This window comes from Sycon ciliatum, chromosome 7, assembly GCF_964019385.1.
Source record: "Sycon ciliatum chromosome 7, ocSycCili1.1, whole genome shotgun sequence".
Classification (NCBI taxonomy): Eukaryota; Metazoa; Porifera; class Calcarea; order Leucosolenida; family Sycettidae; genus Sycon; species Sycon ciliatum.
The window spans coordinates 3,776,853-3,796,070 of record NC_088649.1 but is presented as its reverse complement, the minus strand read 5'-3'; the positions used below and the strand labels follow the sequence as shown (position 1 = coordinate 3,796,070).

The following is a 19,218-nucleotide window of genomic DNA, read 5'->3' as shown; positions in this document are numbered from 1 at the left end:
ACACACTCGCATACTCATACTCCTGCCCATCACTGATGCGCAGCAACTTGTGCTGGGATTCCACCATTCAACAGCTTGCAAAGCTGGTGAATTGACCACCACTAATTTTAGCCTGGCCTAGACCACACGGCTGATTGAAGTGGCTTTTTCTGGCATGCTGTGACGGGAATGGTCTTAGAGACTGCTTCTCCCATTCCCGTTGGCTTTCCATTCTCATTTCGTTGTAATTATTTACACTCCTTCTGCCTGTATGCATGCTCTGTATGGTGATCTGTATCATGAACAGCTAGTACTCTACACACTATCCACCTTTAGGAACACACTGTATTTCTACACATCCTTATTCTACCCCCGACACTGTACTCTGAACACAGCAGGGAGTCGAATACGACTCCGTGTATTTGATTCTGAAAAGATGAAGCTGGCCACGACGAGGGTTTCCCCTCAGTTCTTGGTTATTCTAGAAAGAGTGAGTTTGATTTGTATTGTTGACTGGAGCTGCTAGTATGCTTCCTGTTACACATGCTAACACATGCACACATGCACACATGCACACATGCACACAGGCACACATGCACACAGGCACACATGCACACAGGCACACATGCACACAGGCACACATGCACACATGCACACAGGCACACATGCACACAGGCACCCCCCCCCCCCCACACACACACACATGCATACAATCATGTTGATATAAAATTTACACACGACACAGAGCACCACTCATCATTCATTGTAACAGTTTCATGTTCATAGGCAATCATCAGACAACTAATAATAAGTTGTCTGATGATTGCCTATGGACATGGAACTTTTTAGCTTACAACAAATCTATTCGAATGAATATTGAGCACTGTACCGAGGCGAAGGATTCTCATTTGTGATATACAATTTAAAAAATATCACGGATCACGTGAGACTCGGCTGGAGGCCGGTAGGAACACCACCACAAGGATCAAGGACTCGAATCCGGGAACTTGCTTGTCATGAGCAATGCTCTAACCATCTGAGCTATGGGACCAACGTTGATATAATTCGGGAATTGCGTGTTGCTCCCTATGTGGGAGCTTGCGCTATTCCTGCCCACTTGAATTCTCACTTGACTGACTCACGACTGCCGTTAGGAGCACACGAGAAGTCCATCGAACCTTCCACTTGGCAAACGTGCAGGAAAGCACCACTCCCTGCTAAATACACAGTGTTCCGGGGAATTCACCCCTCATCAGTTGAGCTTGAGTAGGCTGAGGAAGATTGTGCCTGAAGAGCACCACTTCACGTTATGTAGTGCTCTCCAGGCACAAACATGACCGTGGATACAAACTTACAGAGACGCTCCGTTTCCAGCTCAACCAAGTATCGCCGAAGTCGCACCAACCTCTTCTTCACGCTGATATAATTGTATAAACGAGAGAGCTTGAAAGCTCAGGGCCCTACACTATGCTGTTTTGCCTAGCTCTTGATGCATGTTACCGCTGGCGCTCTTCACGCGTGAAAGAGGACACCATTAAATGATTCTTTTCCTCTATCATAGACCGCACAGGTTCCGTGTGCGCAGTTGCAGTAGCATGACGCGAATCAGCATCATCAAGCCTCCTATGTTCATTTCGTATTTATCTCGTCCTACGTTTCCTCTCACTGGCGCTGCCTCTGCCGATCACGATTATTTCAAAGACGACAGGATCTCTCTTCCAAAGTCTCCTGTGACCGGTGATGACTATTCACATCTCGTTTTCTTTGCACCCGCCTGGATACCTGCTCAGCGGTATTTTGCTGCCGACGCATCCTGTCACGAATTCGAACTATGATTACCCACTTACTTCCTCAGGTTCAAATGCTCTCTCTTGAAACTACTTCCTCCGTTAACAAAACTTCGTGATGGATTTTGATGGATATGAAAGCGCTTAGAACAGGTCAAGAACAGTTTGTATCGAGTGCAAATCACTGGACGAAGGTAGTTCAGCCTATGCACAGCGTCTTTACAAGAGAAACTGTTGGCGAAATGAGCAGAGAGTTCAGTTGGTGTCGCTTTCGCTCCACTCATTTTTGACCCCGCGTCGCTGTCGCCATTTGCTGCACGCGAGTCAACATCTCTCTCGAGTCATTGTTCAGCTCGTTTCAGCCTTGCTTCCGCTTCTTTGATTGCACTCCACTGAACCTGATGTCGCCATCGTTTAAGCAAGTTGGCTTTCAAGCTGCGTGATCCGCCGCGGTGGCGATTACTCGTTTCCACCAGGGAGTCGTAAAAATATTAAATTTTACGACTCCCTGGTTTCATCTTCGCTCTCCAGAGCTCCGCGAAATGAGGAGTAAAGGCACAGCCAAACTGATTCCATTTTCTCCGATGGATACTCCTGCCAGCAGTTAACGGCAGCAGCTAGCAAGTCCAGTCGACTTTCCTTAGCCACGAAACTCGGGTCAGACTGCAGATTTCTGAAACAATGCATGGCCATCAGCATTCGAATCTGAGCTTTGCACAGGTTGAACAAGAACGTTTACCAGTTCAGAATTATTTCATTGTGCCGTGCGATCGGAGCAGCTCCTTGTTCACACGCTCATTGTGTGGGCTCGCTGCTCCGTTCCATCGCTCTCTATCTATCTCAAACTCAGTGCTAGAGTAGTAGCGAGACCTCAGGTCGGCTGAGGGCAAAAAGCCTCACCATCACTATGCTCCCACTATGCATATTTTTTTTGTCTTTGCCTGTGAGCTGTGATCATTGTAAAAAAATGAAATAAAAAGTAGAGAGGCCAAGTAGCGCATTATGCCCTCGGAGAAGTGGTATTTCAGTTTCGCTCGCCATGACTGTCATCACCTATGTTGCCACAGCGTAACCATCGATTCCGCTCAGCATGTTGTGAAAGGTCGCTTTTCTTGCATAGTACCTCTTTCATGACATGCCGGGGAAGGCCGAGAAAGTGATCGCAACTCATTTCACGGCAGTTTGTGCGCAAACCAGTCCCTGAAAAATCCATCACGAAGTGTTTTGTTAACGGAGGAAGTAACTTTTAAAATCTTGTAGGACGCATCACGAATAGGGTCCAGCGGATAATGCCGGCAATATATTCGGTATTATACGACTATCCGAGCATCAGAGCATTATGGAGCATTAGAAAGGAACAAAACGAGCATTGTGTGAGGTTTGAGCGGCATAACGAGTTTCATAGTGGATAATATCGGGAAATTCCAGGTTTTTGGCAACAATCGGCTACAATCATGATCATGAGATGTTGTCTGATGATTGGTTTTTGCCATGAAACTCTGAGTAACAACGACACAGCCCTATTTTACTCCTTTTGTGTACCTCGTGCGTACTACGCTTCGCCCATTCCAGGCATTTGAGCACTATGAGCACCGGTGCTTGACTTTGTGTAGACACGTATATCTACATGTAACACCGTTAGCGCTAACGCTAACTATTGCTACATAAAAACGTTATGATTGTAGCGATGTGGTCAGGTAAACGTATACAAGCCATTTGTGAAGCATGCCCAGCCGAGGCCGAGGCAGTTCAAGTGACACAAATCCGGAGAAATTATTTAAGAGGTTTCTTTTACTCTTAGAATAATGGAGAGCTATGGAGGAGACATATGCGAAGTGAATATCAAACAGAGGAAGAAGAGTTTTCTAGTTGTGCCGGAGGCTCTGGCGATAGCATCTCTAGCGGTACTGAAGTAGACACTGATGCATTGCTAAATTTGGACCAGGATGAAGGAGCGGCTATAAACAGAAATAGCTCGTTCCAAAAGAACTGCCTTTGGCGAGTCCAGCTCAGGAGGCTCGAAAAGAACTAGAATTTCTCATGGACTCAGTGCCAAGTCGATTTCTGAGCAGCGCCTGTCTTACTTTCCTAATGAAGCACGTACAGTTAGTTGTGGACGGTAGTAATGCCAGGCCTACAGTCCAATGCTATCAGAAAGGAAGAGTATTGTGGCAAGCGATACATCTACACACCATCTCAAGGAGAAGATGAGAGCACAAGCAAAGGATGTAAAGTGGCACAATAACTTCTGACCACGTGTTTTCAGGATTTCCGCAAATGGGAGGTTTCTCCATCTGAGATCGGATCTCAGGAGCTGGCCTCACGTATGTTTTTTCAGATGAAGACATTATTCACAGAGTGGACACAGTGACAGCTTGTCTGCAGGCAGGAATACTATTTGCCAAGATTAACTTCATCCCAACAATGAATGACTACCTGCAATAATGGTTTCATCTCTCATTACATGGATAATTAGGGGAAAGATTTGATACACGTTGTTACGGAATCACACCCATTCTGTTCCCCTGGACGCAGGACACAAAAGACAAGACTGGTTTGTTACATTATGTTATATTTACAAGACGGAAAAGCAAACTGCTCTGACAGAGACGAACAAGAAGACTGACAAAAGGACTTTCGACTACCAAATCGAGCATGGTTATATCACACATGCACGCGACTAGACGAGACAGTTTGGGGAATTGCATCACACAGGAAAACAACACATCATTTCACAACAACCGACTATTCTGCCGCAACCCTGCATCAAAGTTGGAATGGAGAGCAATCAATGGAGAAGCGATCATGTCTTATAGTGCTAAGAAGTGGTGGAGCTCGTGAGAGATAAGGTGGCAGCTTCAGATGCAGATCGGCGATATCAAGAGTACATAACCCAAGAGTGTGCAACTCCAGCTATGGGGTCTGCGACGGCAGAACTTCACATCACGTGATGAACCCGTGCACTCTAGTGCATGATAGATACTGGGTTGTACGCAGCCCAGCTTGGGGTACAACTCTCTTGTGGTCACTTTGCACTGTTTGCCAGCATAACCTTTTGAACCATGTCACGTGATGTGAAGTTCTGCCGTCGCAGCACAGCATAGAGGTTGTGCAGGCAGTTGCACACTCTTGGTTATGTACTCTTGGCGATATGCATAATTTCCTGGAAGTTTGACAATGTGCAGACTTTCTTCCATTTTTGTCCCAAACCAAGAGCATTATATCCCTTGCTGAAGCATTATAATCAGCATTATAAGGCAGTTTTTGGAGCACTATGGTTAGCATTATACGAACATTTTTGGAGCATTATCCGCTGGACCCTAATCACGCAGCTTCATAAGTAAAAATTGGTTGTGAGCAACACTGGCTCACACTCAAATCACTGCTTTTCACCAGAAAAATATTTTTTTTCAACGTTTCGGTCATGAAATAACCATCATCAGGAATGAAGTGGGCACACCGGTTAGGATGGGTTAATAAATGAGGAGAGCTGCGAACTGATAACAAATCACACCTGAATGCACTACTGTAGAATCCCGCGTATAAGCCCATGCTCGCGCATAAGCCCAGGGTTAGTTCGAACATCACAGAGCTTCATCCTACAAGCCCATGGGCCTAGTTCATACCAAGAGTCCATAAATTATGGACTCTTGGTCATACCACGTGCATAGTCATGTACATGTACATGTAGTTTTTTCTCTTCGTTTTTCGTACATTTCAACACAATCATCGGTTGTTTTTGTGTGCACAGTAGTTTTCAGCAATATACTTCTCATTTCCTTGATACTTTTCAATAGCACAATGTCGGTGTCGGCGTATAAGCCCATGTTCTCGTATAAGCCCACCGAAATGTCCTTGTGAAACAGATAAGCCCATGGGCTTATCCGCGGGATTCTACGGTATTACGAGAGAGAGAAAAAAGGACAAAACATAACAAAAAAACCTGGTATAGAAATAACGCAATACGCGACAACTCTAAATATGGCAGAGGTACAGGCACCAAACAGAATGTACATGTACACTAGGTGCGTACAGACATGTAATTGCAGGCGCTAGCAACAACAGTAGTAGTAACAGTGCATGGGGGTGCAAAACCACCACTATCCAGGAAAAGCGAGTATCAGGGCCAGAAATATGTACAAGGTAGTACTTCACCAGAGACTTCACAGGAGGTCCCACCCTCCGTTATTGTTTATGCTGGGGCTCGTGTCGCGAATTTGTATGGCTTCGCGTATTCTCCTCCTGGCCCGATCCGACTCAGTGGCAAGGACGCGAACCTCTGTGAATGCCGACTCACCAAGCGGCAGTACCTCGCCGCCATGGTGAATTCGGTAGTGCTCGCCGAGGGCTTTTCCAGACGTCTTGTTGCGTGAGTTATCATTGTGTTCTTTTGTTCGCGTTGCTACACTACGGCCAGTCTCTCCAACATACTTCTCCGAGCATTTGCAGGTCAGACGATAAACCACGGTGCGTCTTGTGCATTGTACCTCGCTCGATTGGCATGAAACGCAGGCGGCTTTAGGCCTTCCTCGTCGCCTCGAGGAAGTAACGTCAATTCTAATTGCATTTCCTCCTCGTCTCCCTATTTATAAACGTTTACATAGCGCATATGGGATGCGTTTCATGGTACTGTACGGGACATGTACGAGACATGCCGACGCCCTACATACGCTTTTCCTTCATACAATAAAACTGGCATTACGTTACATAACACATACGGGATGTGTTTGATGGTACGGTACGGGACATGTATGTGTGTGTGTGTGTGTGTGTGTGTGTGTGTGTGTGTGTGTGTGTGTGTGTGTGTGTGTGCGTGCGTGTGTGACAAACAAACAAAACCAAAAAAACAAATGGAATTAAAGCTGTGTGGACCCTGGCTAGCGCCAGACGCTACTGAAGTAATGTCTTTTGCATAGCTACGGGAATAAATAGATCTACAGCATAATAATTATGCGTTCGTGCAATATAGTGTTTTTAGTAGGTCACCACTTTCCTTACATTTTATCCCACGCATCTGACTTCCCCGGTATATTTGCCAAAGCTTGTACCCTGTATCCTGCACTCATAGCTCCCGTGTTATCGTATTGCCGCTGGCCTGGGTTGCTGCACACATGATCACCATCCTAATTCGCCATAGCTACCCAGACCCTATGCCTAGCCTTCCCTTGCACTTCCTCAAACTATCTCACTATCTCACTCTCTTGCTCTCAGTCTGCATGTAATTGTTCGTCTCTCTGTCTCACACCTCGTCATTTATCCCAATATAAATGTATTCCCCAGCCTAGCTCGCCCGCTGACAGGCTGTGAATGTCGAGCACGGGGATTCAGAGGATTCAGAGGACTCAACAGTTTGAATAGAGGTTAGGCTCTTGGCTAATACAATGATAATAGGTCATGTTTTCATCTTCAACTTCTTTACTTAAAATATTCGCACAGGATTCTTTTCCGAAACAAGAGTGGTGTCATGGAACATTTCACCTACCTTTCTACTATACAAGACTCGAACTTGTAATGTGTGTCCTCTCTCCAGCGGTAACGCGCTCACTGCCCAGCCAGCTTCTTCCATCTTGCACAGCGCTGCAGGGAACAAGGCAGAATGCAGGTTTGCAAAACCTCTACAGTGAGCTTACCAGTACTCGACATCCATTGGGCATGTACATTTGCACTCCGTGAAATCCGACCCAGAGTGAAAAACTGGCGCCCTGGATCAGTTCTGATTACACTATTGTATTGTACTTTGAAGTACAATGTGTTCATGTACGTCCAGCCGCAGTTGTGCCACTTCTAGTGTGTCAAGGCCCGTGCTAGTTGAGGGCACCAAATACGCACGCTGGATCGGATTTCACAGAGCACAACTGTACAAAGCCTCATCAGCCGAAGTGCGTGTACAGTGCGCTTACGATAATTATTGTATATACATGACTGTACTTTGGTATGCTGGCGCAAAACAATTTGCTAATAGAGGAAGACGAAATTGAAAGCATCTCACCGCCTTGAAATTTCACATGGCCAGTATTTTTTGGAGCTGCGACCTGACCAGAACAAGCAGAGATTTACTCCCTGAAAAAGCGCTGAGTGCAGACCACCTACCGGTAAAATTCGTCATTTGGAAACGGGACTTTCGGTCCAAGGGCAAAAACATCTCCTCGATGTGATATTCTAGAATTTGACCTAGTCTCGCTGAAAAATAATGCGATATTGATTCTCGTATCGGAAGTATTCAAACTTGTTCCACAGAATCAGGGTCTGGGTTCGAGGGAGTAGAGTCACTGCTTTAGGTTAAAATCTGCACTTGCACCTAGATATGAGTGTTCACGGTTCTAGCCAGGAAAACAACTGTGAGGGCGGGGCAGGGGAAACGAACAGTTTACCCATTTTTCCATGTTCCACTATTACCTTGTCACACAAAATGCAACGTATGGGTGCTGCGAGCACCCGAAATGATCGATTTGAGGCCCCATTTTTCGTTGTGTGAACTGAAAATACACAGAATCTAACAATGAGTAGGGCAGTGTGCCATCAGAGTAGGCAATGGGGGCAATGCCCACTTCCCAAACTCCTTTGGCTAGAACCCTGGTGTTGATATGGATGTTGACGCGAGTGTTGATAAGAGTGCCGAAATCCATTACAGTATGGCGGACCCTCATGCACATCAAGAATTTACTACAAATTATCATTGGCCGAGTCACTATCCAGTGCACGTGCCACGAGAGAGGGAGTTCAATCACTACATTAACCCTTTACCGTTTGTACGTACAAATTTCGACCGCTCGCGGTCGATGACTTCTATGCGCACAGCGCTGGACTGGTTCACCGCAGAGAGCTGGGATTTTCCCTACTGGTAGCCAAGATGTACGCGCAGAGGGTGCCGACAATTTTTTTGTGTGATGCAATATAAAAAATCGCGAAAATCGCGACTTGAAAAATGCGCTTGGGGAAAAGTGCGTACCCTGCGACTTTTGGTACTGCCTGCAGATTATTTCGACTTTGCTTGAGCTGGCCTCACGACTGTCTGCCCTGCTGTGCAAGCCATGGACGCGGAGCAAGCTCTTTCGCTTCTGGAGACCCTTCCTGACGACTCTGTCGCTGCCTCATCCAGCGAAGATGAGTTTGTGGAGCCAGACAATCCTGTTGAAAATATTTATTCTGACAACGACCGCGACGATGACATGGCGAGTGAAAGCAGCGCCAGTAAGAGTGCCATGGATGTCACAGACGACGACAGTGTCGCTGAGATGAGTGCCACTAATGGTGGAAGGGGACGTGGCAGAGAGAGAGGATTCGGCCTTGGAATAGGCCGTCGTCACGGTAGAGGTCGTGGTGTACAGGTAGTATGTATAGCCAGCGGTGCAATCTGCACTAGTCGATATTTGCAATACTTGGGACAATGCTGACACCGCTGTGACTGGTAACACTCCTGCATTCCACCCAGAGAACGAACCTGGTATCCACTTACCTGAGAGAGCCACTCCAGTGCAAGGATCTGATTTATTGCATATTGCAACAGTTTGCCCGATCGGCAATACATCCAAATAATTATTAGTGCTAAATAGTGAAATCTGTGTTCGTTTTCTGGACTTGAAAGTTGTTGCATCGCATTCCTGAGGGTTTTTACTTTCAGAATCACCCCATTTTGTACATAATAAAAGTGAAAAATAAAAAAGTTACGGCATGAACAGTGACGGTCGGTTTTTGCTGTACAAATACCTAAAACGGTAAAGGGTTAATTACTATTCATTGTTTTGAGGGACAGTTGCAAATGGGAAAAGTGTGAAGAAAAAATTGACTGTCATCACTAGGACTCAAACCAGGGACCCTCGCTCATGGCCAGCAATGCTCTACCACTAAGGCCGCTGTCACTCTGCACACTTTTCAGGCATTCAGCCGAAGATGCAAAGAACATTTCAACCTTTTCCCTGACTTCGGCTGAATTCTGCAGCTTTTCCGCTCAACGTCTTTTAGCCAAGAACAGTCTGGCTGAATTCCGCCATACACATTCAGCCGCAGCGTCTTGATCATGCTTTTCATTGAGTGTCAATGGATCGTCCACTTTCCAGTTGGACTGTCTTTCTCCCGTGGTTTTTTTCATGTCTTTTTCAATGTGAGTGACCTGTCCACCACATCTACTGATGCATGCCCGCCGGAACCGGTCCGGTTGGTCAGGTTAACACCGGACCAACTTGGTAGCTACTGGAAATGCTGAGGAGGGCATACGCCCCTGCTATATTATACACAAAGTATGAAAGACTAGGTACAACCGGACCAATTGAAAACAGCTTCCAGCAGTCCTCCGATGCATGCACTCTGCAGCCAGCGGCGAGACATGTTGTGAAGCTGACACTTGTCCTTTCAAGATGCGGAACATCAAAGTATAGAAGTTTGATGATCGTCGTCAGCTCAGGAAAGAATAGAAGTTTGTTGCAGGAAAGTAAGGCTCTCGTTGGTTACAGCTGGATCATTTTCCTTTCTAAAATAACCTGGGAAGGAGCTTGTATTAGAGAGTTTGAAAAATTGGAAACCAGTTGAACATGTTGTTTTCAGTTAGCACTGAGAATGCAGTGTGACCAGACAGTTAGCTGAATGGTGCTTAAAGCGCAACAAGCGTTTCAGCTGGTCAGCCAAAAGCTCTTGCAGTGCGACCGCGGCCTAAGCTATGGTGTAGTCGTCATCTAAGCAGCAACCGTTCAACATTTTCTTCAGACTTCGAAACTTACCCTCCAGGAAATCACTGTCGTACGTCCTCCACTCTGCAATCACAACACACATACAATACACCACCACATAGTATTTTCATTGTAACTGCTTATAGTCATGATATCATATTATTTCCCACACTGTTCATACTTGATCATACCCAATGCTGTAAACAGCAAGCTGTTTCGGCCATAAAGGCCTCATCAGTACAGCTACAAGCTTTAAGCAAGCCGAGCTACCAGCCATGGTGCAAACGATAGTTGCATAGGAACAGGTCCGGCAGGTCCGCCGGACCAATGACCAAAAAAATATAACGAGAGAGCTTAGAAGCTCAGGGCCCTATGGTATGCTTTTTGCCTAGCTCATCATAGATGTTATTAGACACACACACGTCACGTACAGGCTAGCATGCGGGGGGTCCCAATACAGGAAAACCTGGTGTAAGCGACCTCTGTCTTTAGCGACCACCTGATCTTAACGACCGTTTTTCCATGCACGGACAGTTCTATACAGAAACTGCACCGGATACAGCGACCACCTGCCTTGCACGACCAGCGACCGGCTTTTTGTGTACCAAGTGCCATATTCTGCACCCAGCGACCAAAACAAACCAAATGTGCCATCTTGGCTGGCAGAGTTCACTGCAACAGGATTGAAATGCGCTCTGAAGCAAGTGGATGCAGTCAACTGAAGTGACAAGTGACAGTGCAGAATGCGCTGCATGCACTCCAGTGAGGTGTGCTTTGCCTCCACGAGAGTATTCTATGCTCCACACCTGTCAATATGAGTACATTGAAGTACAATCCTGCACATGTATGCATAATCCGATATACCACGAGTGTATGGGATCTGGTTCTACAGACCACCTGGCTTTAACGACCACTTTTGCTTGCACAGTGGGGTGGTCACTTAAACCAGGTTTACTCTACATTATTTACCCAGTAGGTAGTACATGACCAGTGGCGCATCCAGGGCGGGGGTCTTGGCTGGGGGTTCCACGGAACCCCCTAAATTGTGCAACGTGCACTGCTGAGAAAAATCGAAAATTTCATGCGTGCACAAAAGGTCGCGAGTCCGATCACTGTGCAGTGGAGGAGTACAGTATCACACACGCAGTACATCGATACTGTACTGGCGTTCATATCCATGATTTACACAGACTGACTGTAGAGCAGTGCAGTGTAGATCTATATACGATCACGTGCGACCATGTAGATATGCCAGCTACCAGTGCTTCGAGGCGGCCACGCACCACGAGCAGTTGCTTTGTATGCTCTACCACCATGCCACAGGACAAGGCAACCGACTGTGGGTGGTTGCTCCCTTTCCAACTTTCGAAACGATCCAAACTAACCTTCATTGGCGCTCTCATTCGCCGCTGCTCTTTAGTTGGATGGGTGTAGTCAGTATTCCTTGGACTAATTTTGAGGATGAGAAAGGATATTCCCAATGATGACACTCTTCAAGTAAGAAATGGGAAATACGAATCATCCAGCTCAAGCTCCTCAGAAGATGAAGGCTCCGACATCCAAGTGAAGTCGATAATCTCTCTGGTCGATGCATGCATCGACCAGGCGCCAGGCGCGAACTGATGGTGGTGGTGGTGAGAAGGAGAGCTCTGTGCCAGAACTTTGGAGCCTAGAGAGCGTGTGTGGGCAGGCGTGTGTTTACCGCCATATTGCCAGGTGTGTCTTTACCACCATATTTATCAACCATAAGTACAGCGGCAGTGATGTCTTCAACTTCATTCTGGATGGATTCTCGACACCATTTTATTGTTTCTGTCAAGTGAAGAAGTGGTTGCCTAATCCGAGTGGTCCCCTTGACAGGTTTTAAAGGGGAAGTTAAGGCAAAAATTAAAATTTCACCAGTTGTAGTCTTCAGGGTGCTGAGTCGAATGGTCTTGGTCAGAGAAAGCTGAGACGCTCCCTTCGTACTTGAATCCCAATCGAACTCGCGCACTTCCACCGAAACTGGGTGACTGCGCCCTACTACACGGGTATTTGTATGCAAAATGTCACTAAAAGCGCCATTTCGTTCTTATAAAAGCACGGATGACCGTGATAGGCCCATATGTTGTAGTCTTTTGGACGCTGAGTCGACTGGTTTTTGGTCCGAAAAGGCTGCGGTGCAGCGTTCCTCCTTTATTCCCAATCGAACATGGTTGAACAAGCGGTCACGTGCTCATGCGTACACCAGTCAGCTGGTCACCGTGCCTGCAGGGTACAACTTACTAGCCTGTTTGACCTTTTTTGGGTGCAGTCCTGTCACTCGAGTTGAGCTCGAGTTGAACCTTGGTGTGAAAGTTGTCGCCTGCTGGCGTGGTGACCAGGTGATTTGGGCACCCAGGAGCACGTCACCGCTTGTTCAACCATGTTCGATTGGGAATAAAGGAGGAACGCTGCATCGCAGCCTTTCCGGACCAAAACCATTCGACTCAGCGTCCAAAAGACTACAACATATGGGCCAATCGCGGCCATCCGTGCTTTTATAAGAACGAAATGGCGCTTTTAGTGACATTTTGCATACAAATCCCCATCTAGTAGGGCGCAGTCACCCAGTTTCGGTGGAAGTGCGCGAGTTCGATTGGGATTCAAGTAGGAAGGGAGCGTCTAAGCTTTCTCGGACCAAGACCATTCGACTCAGCACCCCGAAGACTACAACTGGTGAAATTTTGATATTTGCCTTAACTTCCCCTTTAACAGTCGACGGCTGTAACGACCAAAATATCACCGGACTTTGCCAAATTTCCGATATTGCTCAAAGATGGCTGCTGTTATCCCTGTATTATAAAACCACAAGTTCTCAAATGTGAAATGCCTTCTGGCTGATGACATTGTGGTTGTTTCGATATTGTATTTCGGGTCTGCCGTACCCGTACCGCTAGCTGATGTTTACTGCATGGTATACGCTACATGCGCTATGTGCGATTTATTGTATACACTGTCATGTATGTTATATTATTATGTGTATGCTTTTCTGATATACGCTGTCTTTTGCATGCCATAAATAACTGGTGATCTTAGTGTTAGTTTTTTTATGTTCGATCAAGTGAAATATACCTTTTTAAAAGAGTCAATAGTTGTCCTCGTGCCGTGTGGTCATTCGTTCCTGACACTTTAGAGAATCAGAGGGTTCACAACACGCTGGATGAACCTCATTCACTCGCTATGACAGTTTGGTCTAGAGATTTCTCGGACATTGTGCAAAATAAAAAAATATCGATTAAAATACGCACTGAAACAAGGTATAAGAACGAGAGGTCACTGCTGCTCACAACAACACAGGGCAGGCAGACCAACTATGTTCGCACGAAGAAGACCCAAGTTACCTAGTAATATTTAGCCATCCATCTTTCGACTGGAGACTTGCGAAGTACCTCGAACGAATCGATCAAATAGGCCTGTTCAATGGTGGCCATTGCGTGGGCCATCTTCATGTGCCAGTAGCAGTGAGGTTATGTCCTGAATTTTGGGGTAGATCTCCACCATAGTCTGCTACAACATGTACCCAGGCGCCAACAAGTGGTCTTAAATAAAATTATCCACTAAAGATCGTTTGCGGGAAATAATCAAATTTTAAACTCTCCAACGGCCATGCACTAGCCGCCCAGTACACGAGAACTAGCTTTCTGTGCGATCTTGTATGACTGTTCCAGGAAAAATGTAGACGGGATGGAGGGGGGGGGGGGGGGTGGGGGGATGTTACTACTACATATTTTCGAATTTTGGACATTTTGTGGAAATAGTTACGTCACATGCCTTATATATGGCCTTTCCCAATGAAAATGTATGTGATTCGGAGTCGCGGACTTTCCACAGATACAGGCAGTGCCCTGTCCCGGACCGCCCGGATAAACAAGATATGAGTGTATAGTCTAGTTCAGCAAAGGCTTGATTGTCAGCATGATGACGTGTCATCAAAGTTCCAGTTAGAAGATTCATTCTAGGATTTGTTTGTTTGTGTGGTTCGGCTATATCCTAGTGGTGGACAAGTACTCAAAACTTGTATCCATGTATCCACGTGTCCTTTTTACTTTTCACATAAAACATTTAATATTGGTTCAACATACTATTATGAAATGGCAATAAATAAGATAAATTGTGCACTCATAACAACAGCAAAAATGAAGAAAGTCAAGTTCCATAACGTTTTCTTGTGACTGTCATCAGTGGAACGCCGTCACATGAAAATGTAATAACTAAAACACACACTTATATACATGTAGCTAATTTGGTTTCAGGTAGAAATACAGCAGCTAACAAGTACAAAAAGCGAAGTTTGCACCTTTGCAATGTGTGAATATAGTGTATGTGAGAAAGGTAGTGGCAGATGAATGCGATACTGTGTGAATGAATGTAATGGTGCGTGTGTATTACTTGAAGAGTGTGAGTGATACAACGTTTTCTTTCTGTTTACATAGCACAGGGTCACGAGTACGAATATACACAGCTTCCAACACCTGCAATTGCTTGAAGAAACGTGCGCAACGAATAACACTAAACCAGGAATCGTCAAACACCTTACGACATTCTGGACTGGACACCAAACACGCACCATTACATTCATTCACACAGTATCGCATTCATCTGCCACTACCTTTCTCACATACACTATATTCACACATTGCAAAGGTGCAAACTTCGCTTTTTGTACTTGTTAGCTGCTGTATTTCTACCTGAAACCATATTAGCTACATGTATATAAGTGTGTGTTTTAGTGATTACATTTTTATGTGACGGCGTTCCACTAATGACAGTCACAAGAAGACGTTATGGAACTTGACTTTCTTCATTTTTGCTGTTGTTATGAGTGCACAATTTATCTTATTTATTGCCATTTTACGACTATTGTCTCCTCGTCGATTGTTTAAATACTATTATGAGCTTGAAATAATTACCGTATTTTCCCCATTCAGTAATGCCCATCACATCATTCCGGCATGCACTATTATTAGAGACATGTAAACGTTCACGTCTCCAATACTAGTACGTCTCCAATTGTAGTACATGTTGAGTGTGGATCAAAAATATAAAAGGACACGTCTCTAATAATAGTACATGCCGGAATGATGTGATGGGCATTACTGGGATACAGGTACCAGGGTCTACCTTACTTCGTTTTTCTTACCCGTTCATCATCTTTGTGTCTTTGTACACTGATCTTTACCATGGTGGGATGCATTTACAGCCTTACAGTATCATTATCATGAGTTGCTTGCCACCCAACCCAGGCAATCAATCTTTCCAGAAACAATAAAAGTACACGTCTCCAATACTACTGTTGTGGACATGGGAAATCCGGTCGCACGTCTAGCGGCCCCAGGGTGCTGGCCATGCAGCCGTGAGTAAGCGGTACGCGTCCACACAGTCATGCATTTTATGCGCTGCAGCGCGCTAGTCGCATCGGATCAACATGTGCCCTGCACGCAGCGTTCTGTACGCGCTGAGGGCGCCGGCCCCGGTCAATCGACTGGATTTCCATGTCCACGACAGTAGTAAAGTCTCCTGTAGTAGTAGTACAGGTTATAGTAGTACAGGCTATAGTATAGGTCTGACCACCTTTGAAAAAATAAAAGTACGGTACATTTATGGGGGAAAATCCGGTATAATTTTAGTCATAATGATTGTGTTCAATCTTACCAAAAATCTCAGCCGATGTGCGGCTCGTGATAAACACGTTTAGACTATGCCAGTCCGGGTGGAAGCCCTGCTCCATCTCTCACTGCGAGTCCTGCAGTGCCGTCTCCAAGCACACTAGTCTTAGAATGGAGCCGCGTGGGCAGACTTAGACCTAGCGGGGGAGTTGCTGCACACGAAGGAACCCACAGTTCGCTAAAGGGCTGGAGATAACGTCATGACATTTTGCTAGTACGTGGCATTTCTTCGCCGGCCCAGTTCCGCGGTCAGATCCGGCGATTACCATGATTACTCGTTGAATTAAAATAAGAACATTCATGAAAGTTCGCCGCAGTTCGCCGCTGCTCTGCAGTATTTCACGCTGAGTAGATCTACCAAACAAACACAATTTACTACTAGTACTACTAGTAGCAGATCTACATGTAAGTTACGTCTGATTGTCACATGAAATAATTAGGGCAGTGATCGAGTCAGTTTAGCTAGAAAACAGGCTACTACTAGTACTAGTAGTACTACCGCCGGTATGACGAGTAAATCTACAGATCTACGTGTAGTAGATCTACTCAAAACGAGTTTATTCAACAGTACGACATGGAAAAAAGGAAGAAAAGTTAGAAAACGAAAGAATTAGATACAAGGGATGAAACTGGACGATGAAATCAAAATTTAACAAGGTTGTGTACAAGATTCAACTCAATCCCTAGGCCTAGACCGTAGACCTACTACAAGGCTACAGTCATGTAGATCTACTACTACTGAGTCTGTAGTGTAGCGGACATGGAAATCCAGTCGATTGACCGGGCCCCGCGGGGCCGGCACCCTCATCGCGTACAGAACGTAAGTCGTTGCATGCAGTGCTCCGATGCGACCAGGCCAGCACCACTGGCACTGAGCACGGCAGCAGCAGCTGCGCAGCAGCGCATAATCATGATAATAATACGTGCTACAGCTGCATGGCCAGCGCCTGGGGCCGCTAGACGTGCCACCGGATTTCCATGTCCACGACAGTACTACTACTAAGTACTAGTAGTAGTACATGTACTACTACTAGTCTGTTATGTACTTGTCTTGAGAACGAGATAGCTCTACTACACGTCTACAGTCCATTCAGAAAAAGATTGACTTCTAGCTTCTGGCCATAAAATTGGTCAAACTTTGAGTTTTTTTAGAATTTTTGTACAGTACTACACAAATCTACAGTAGATCTACTACTACACGTAGATCTATGCCTATGCCTATGGTAGTAGCTATGCTGAGAAACTTACTTCACAAACTTTATTCATAATACGGAGGATTAGCAAGACGAAATTCGCGTTCGCGTTCGCAAACTGGATTGCGAACTTTCGCATTTTTCGTTCGGAAAAGTACTAGTACAGTGGTCCCTCTATAATCCGGCACCATTTGTGCCACGGAAATCTGCTGGATTAGGGAGGGTGCTGGATTAACAAATCTGATCTACTGCTGCAATGTGCATGAAGAGGACATTTGGCTACTGAAAATTGTGCTGGTTTATCGAGGGTGCTGGATTATAAAGTGCCGGATTAGAGAGGTACGACTGTAGTAGTAGTCGGAACAAGAATCGCGGATTCGTGTCAGGGCAGTCATAAATTTACCACGCTGTACTGTCTGCACACAATGACTATGTACGTCGTGTCAACGTCATGCATGTGCGAATTCTCTTTTTTTTTTTTTTTATCCTTCTCATAACGCGAATTCTGTCACTGAGTTCGACTTTCCTTGGAGCGAACGCGAACGCGGATTTCGTCTTGCTAATCCTCCGTAATAGTTATGGTGGTAAACACGCACCTGGCAACCCGGCTTGCAGTAAAATAGTTTGTAAACCACGGTAAACCCTGATGTCCATGTCCATGATCTACACTACAGCCAACAGCATGACAGACTCAGTACAGGACTCAGGACTCAGGACTCAGGTCCGACTCAGGAGTAGATCTACAAGTAGTGCTACGTCATTGTACATGTACATGTAGAAGATCTACAAGATTTGTTTGTGTAGATCTCCTGTGTGAGTTTGTGTGACACTACAGAGTGTTGTTGCCAAGTGCCAGCTGAGCTAGCTAGCACTCCTGTGTAAAGAAGTACTGAGCTACATAATCCTGTAAGGCACGGGGCAGAACAACAGAGACCAAAAATCCTTCTCGTAACTCCGAGTTTCGTGTTTCAAAAAACACTCATCAGACGATAAAACATAATTATAATGCAGAGCGAATAGTCGATGTCCATCCGTTTTGGTCGGTCCATTGTATGCAGCTCAGGGGAAAGTGCTCAACTGCTAATCCTGTATTAGGCTGTAAGGCTGTAGTGTAGATCTCCAGACAGTGATGGTGTTGGACAGGTACGTCAGTACTGACTGTAGTCTGAAGAGCCGGATTGGATTGATCTGACCACGAATCATGCGGCGAATCGATGATCGTGACAGATATTGTGAACAAGGGGGCCGCCTCCAACGGGGTAACCCAAAGGCAAAGAACGACATTACCTGTCTTGAGCCGAGGAATGTCTACCATGTCCCTACCAAGTACCAAGTGGCAAGTACCATGTCCATGGTCTACACCACTGAGGGCAGGGAGCCCTACACATACTGTCTGTGACATACATGTAGACCTGTACTGCCTGCGGTAGTACATGTAGACTACTACTCCTGGCTGCGGCCGCTCTACACCTGCGACTACGGCCTGCACAGTCGATATCACTCGATCTAGTAGTAGACCCAGGTGCTCGAAGTCCGTACACTTTCACAGTGTGTGTTTGCCGAGCTGAAACTCACACTAGCAATGATCACTTGCCAGAATCCTGATCGTGGATGGAAGGTATCTTGTCCAAGTTTGTTCTGAGGCCAGGCTCGATTGAACCAGGCCATCTTTCGATCCGATCTGTTTCTCTGGAGTTCGCTGATTTTCATATCAAATTTTGGTGTCGCAGAGGGTACTCTAAGTCCGTACTGATCAGAGGTGACTCGAAATACACACATATTTCTGCTAATTGCTAACTTGCAATCCCTCGGTTACGACGAAAGTACCGAAGGGATATGTTTGGCATGTGCCTCCACCAGTATTTCTTGCAAAAGCGTAGTTTGTTGCCGAAATGCAAGCTGTTTTTAG

At 45.8% G+C, this 19,218-nt stretch overlaps 1 protein-coding gene across 1 annotated transcript in view; it reads right to left on the bottom strand.

Moving 5' to 3' along the window:
• Nucleotides 1-16,496, bottom strand: part of LOC135820765 (uncharacterized) — a 32,421-nt gene extending 15,925 nt beyond the window's left edge. The window contains exons 1-3 of the mRNA XM_065333796.1: nucleotides 16,103-16,496; nucleotides 10,481-10,513; nucleotides 7,249-7,343 (exon numbers count right to left, since the gene is read on the bottom strand). Coding sequence (XP_065189868.1) covers nucleotides 7,249-7,343; nucleotides 10,481-10,513; nucleotides 16,103-16,178 — 204 coding nt within the window. The 5' untranslated portion in view covers nucleotides 16,179-16,496. The remainder of the gene's footprint in view (nucleotides 1-7,248; nucleotides 7,344-10,480; nucleotides 10,514-16,102) is intronic.
• Between the last annotated feature and the right edge of the window lie 2,722 nt (nucleotides 16,497-19,218).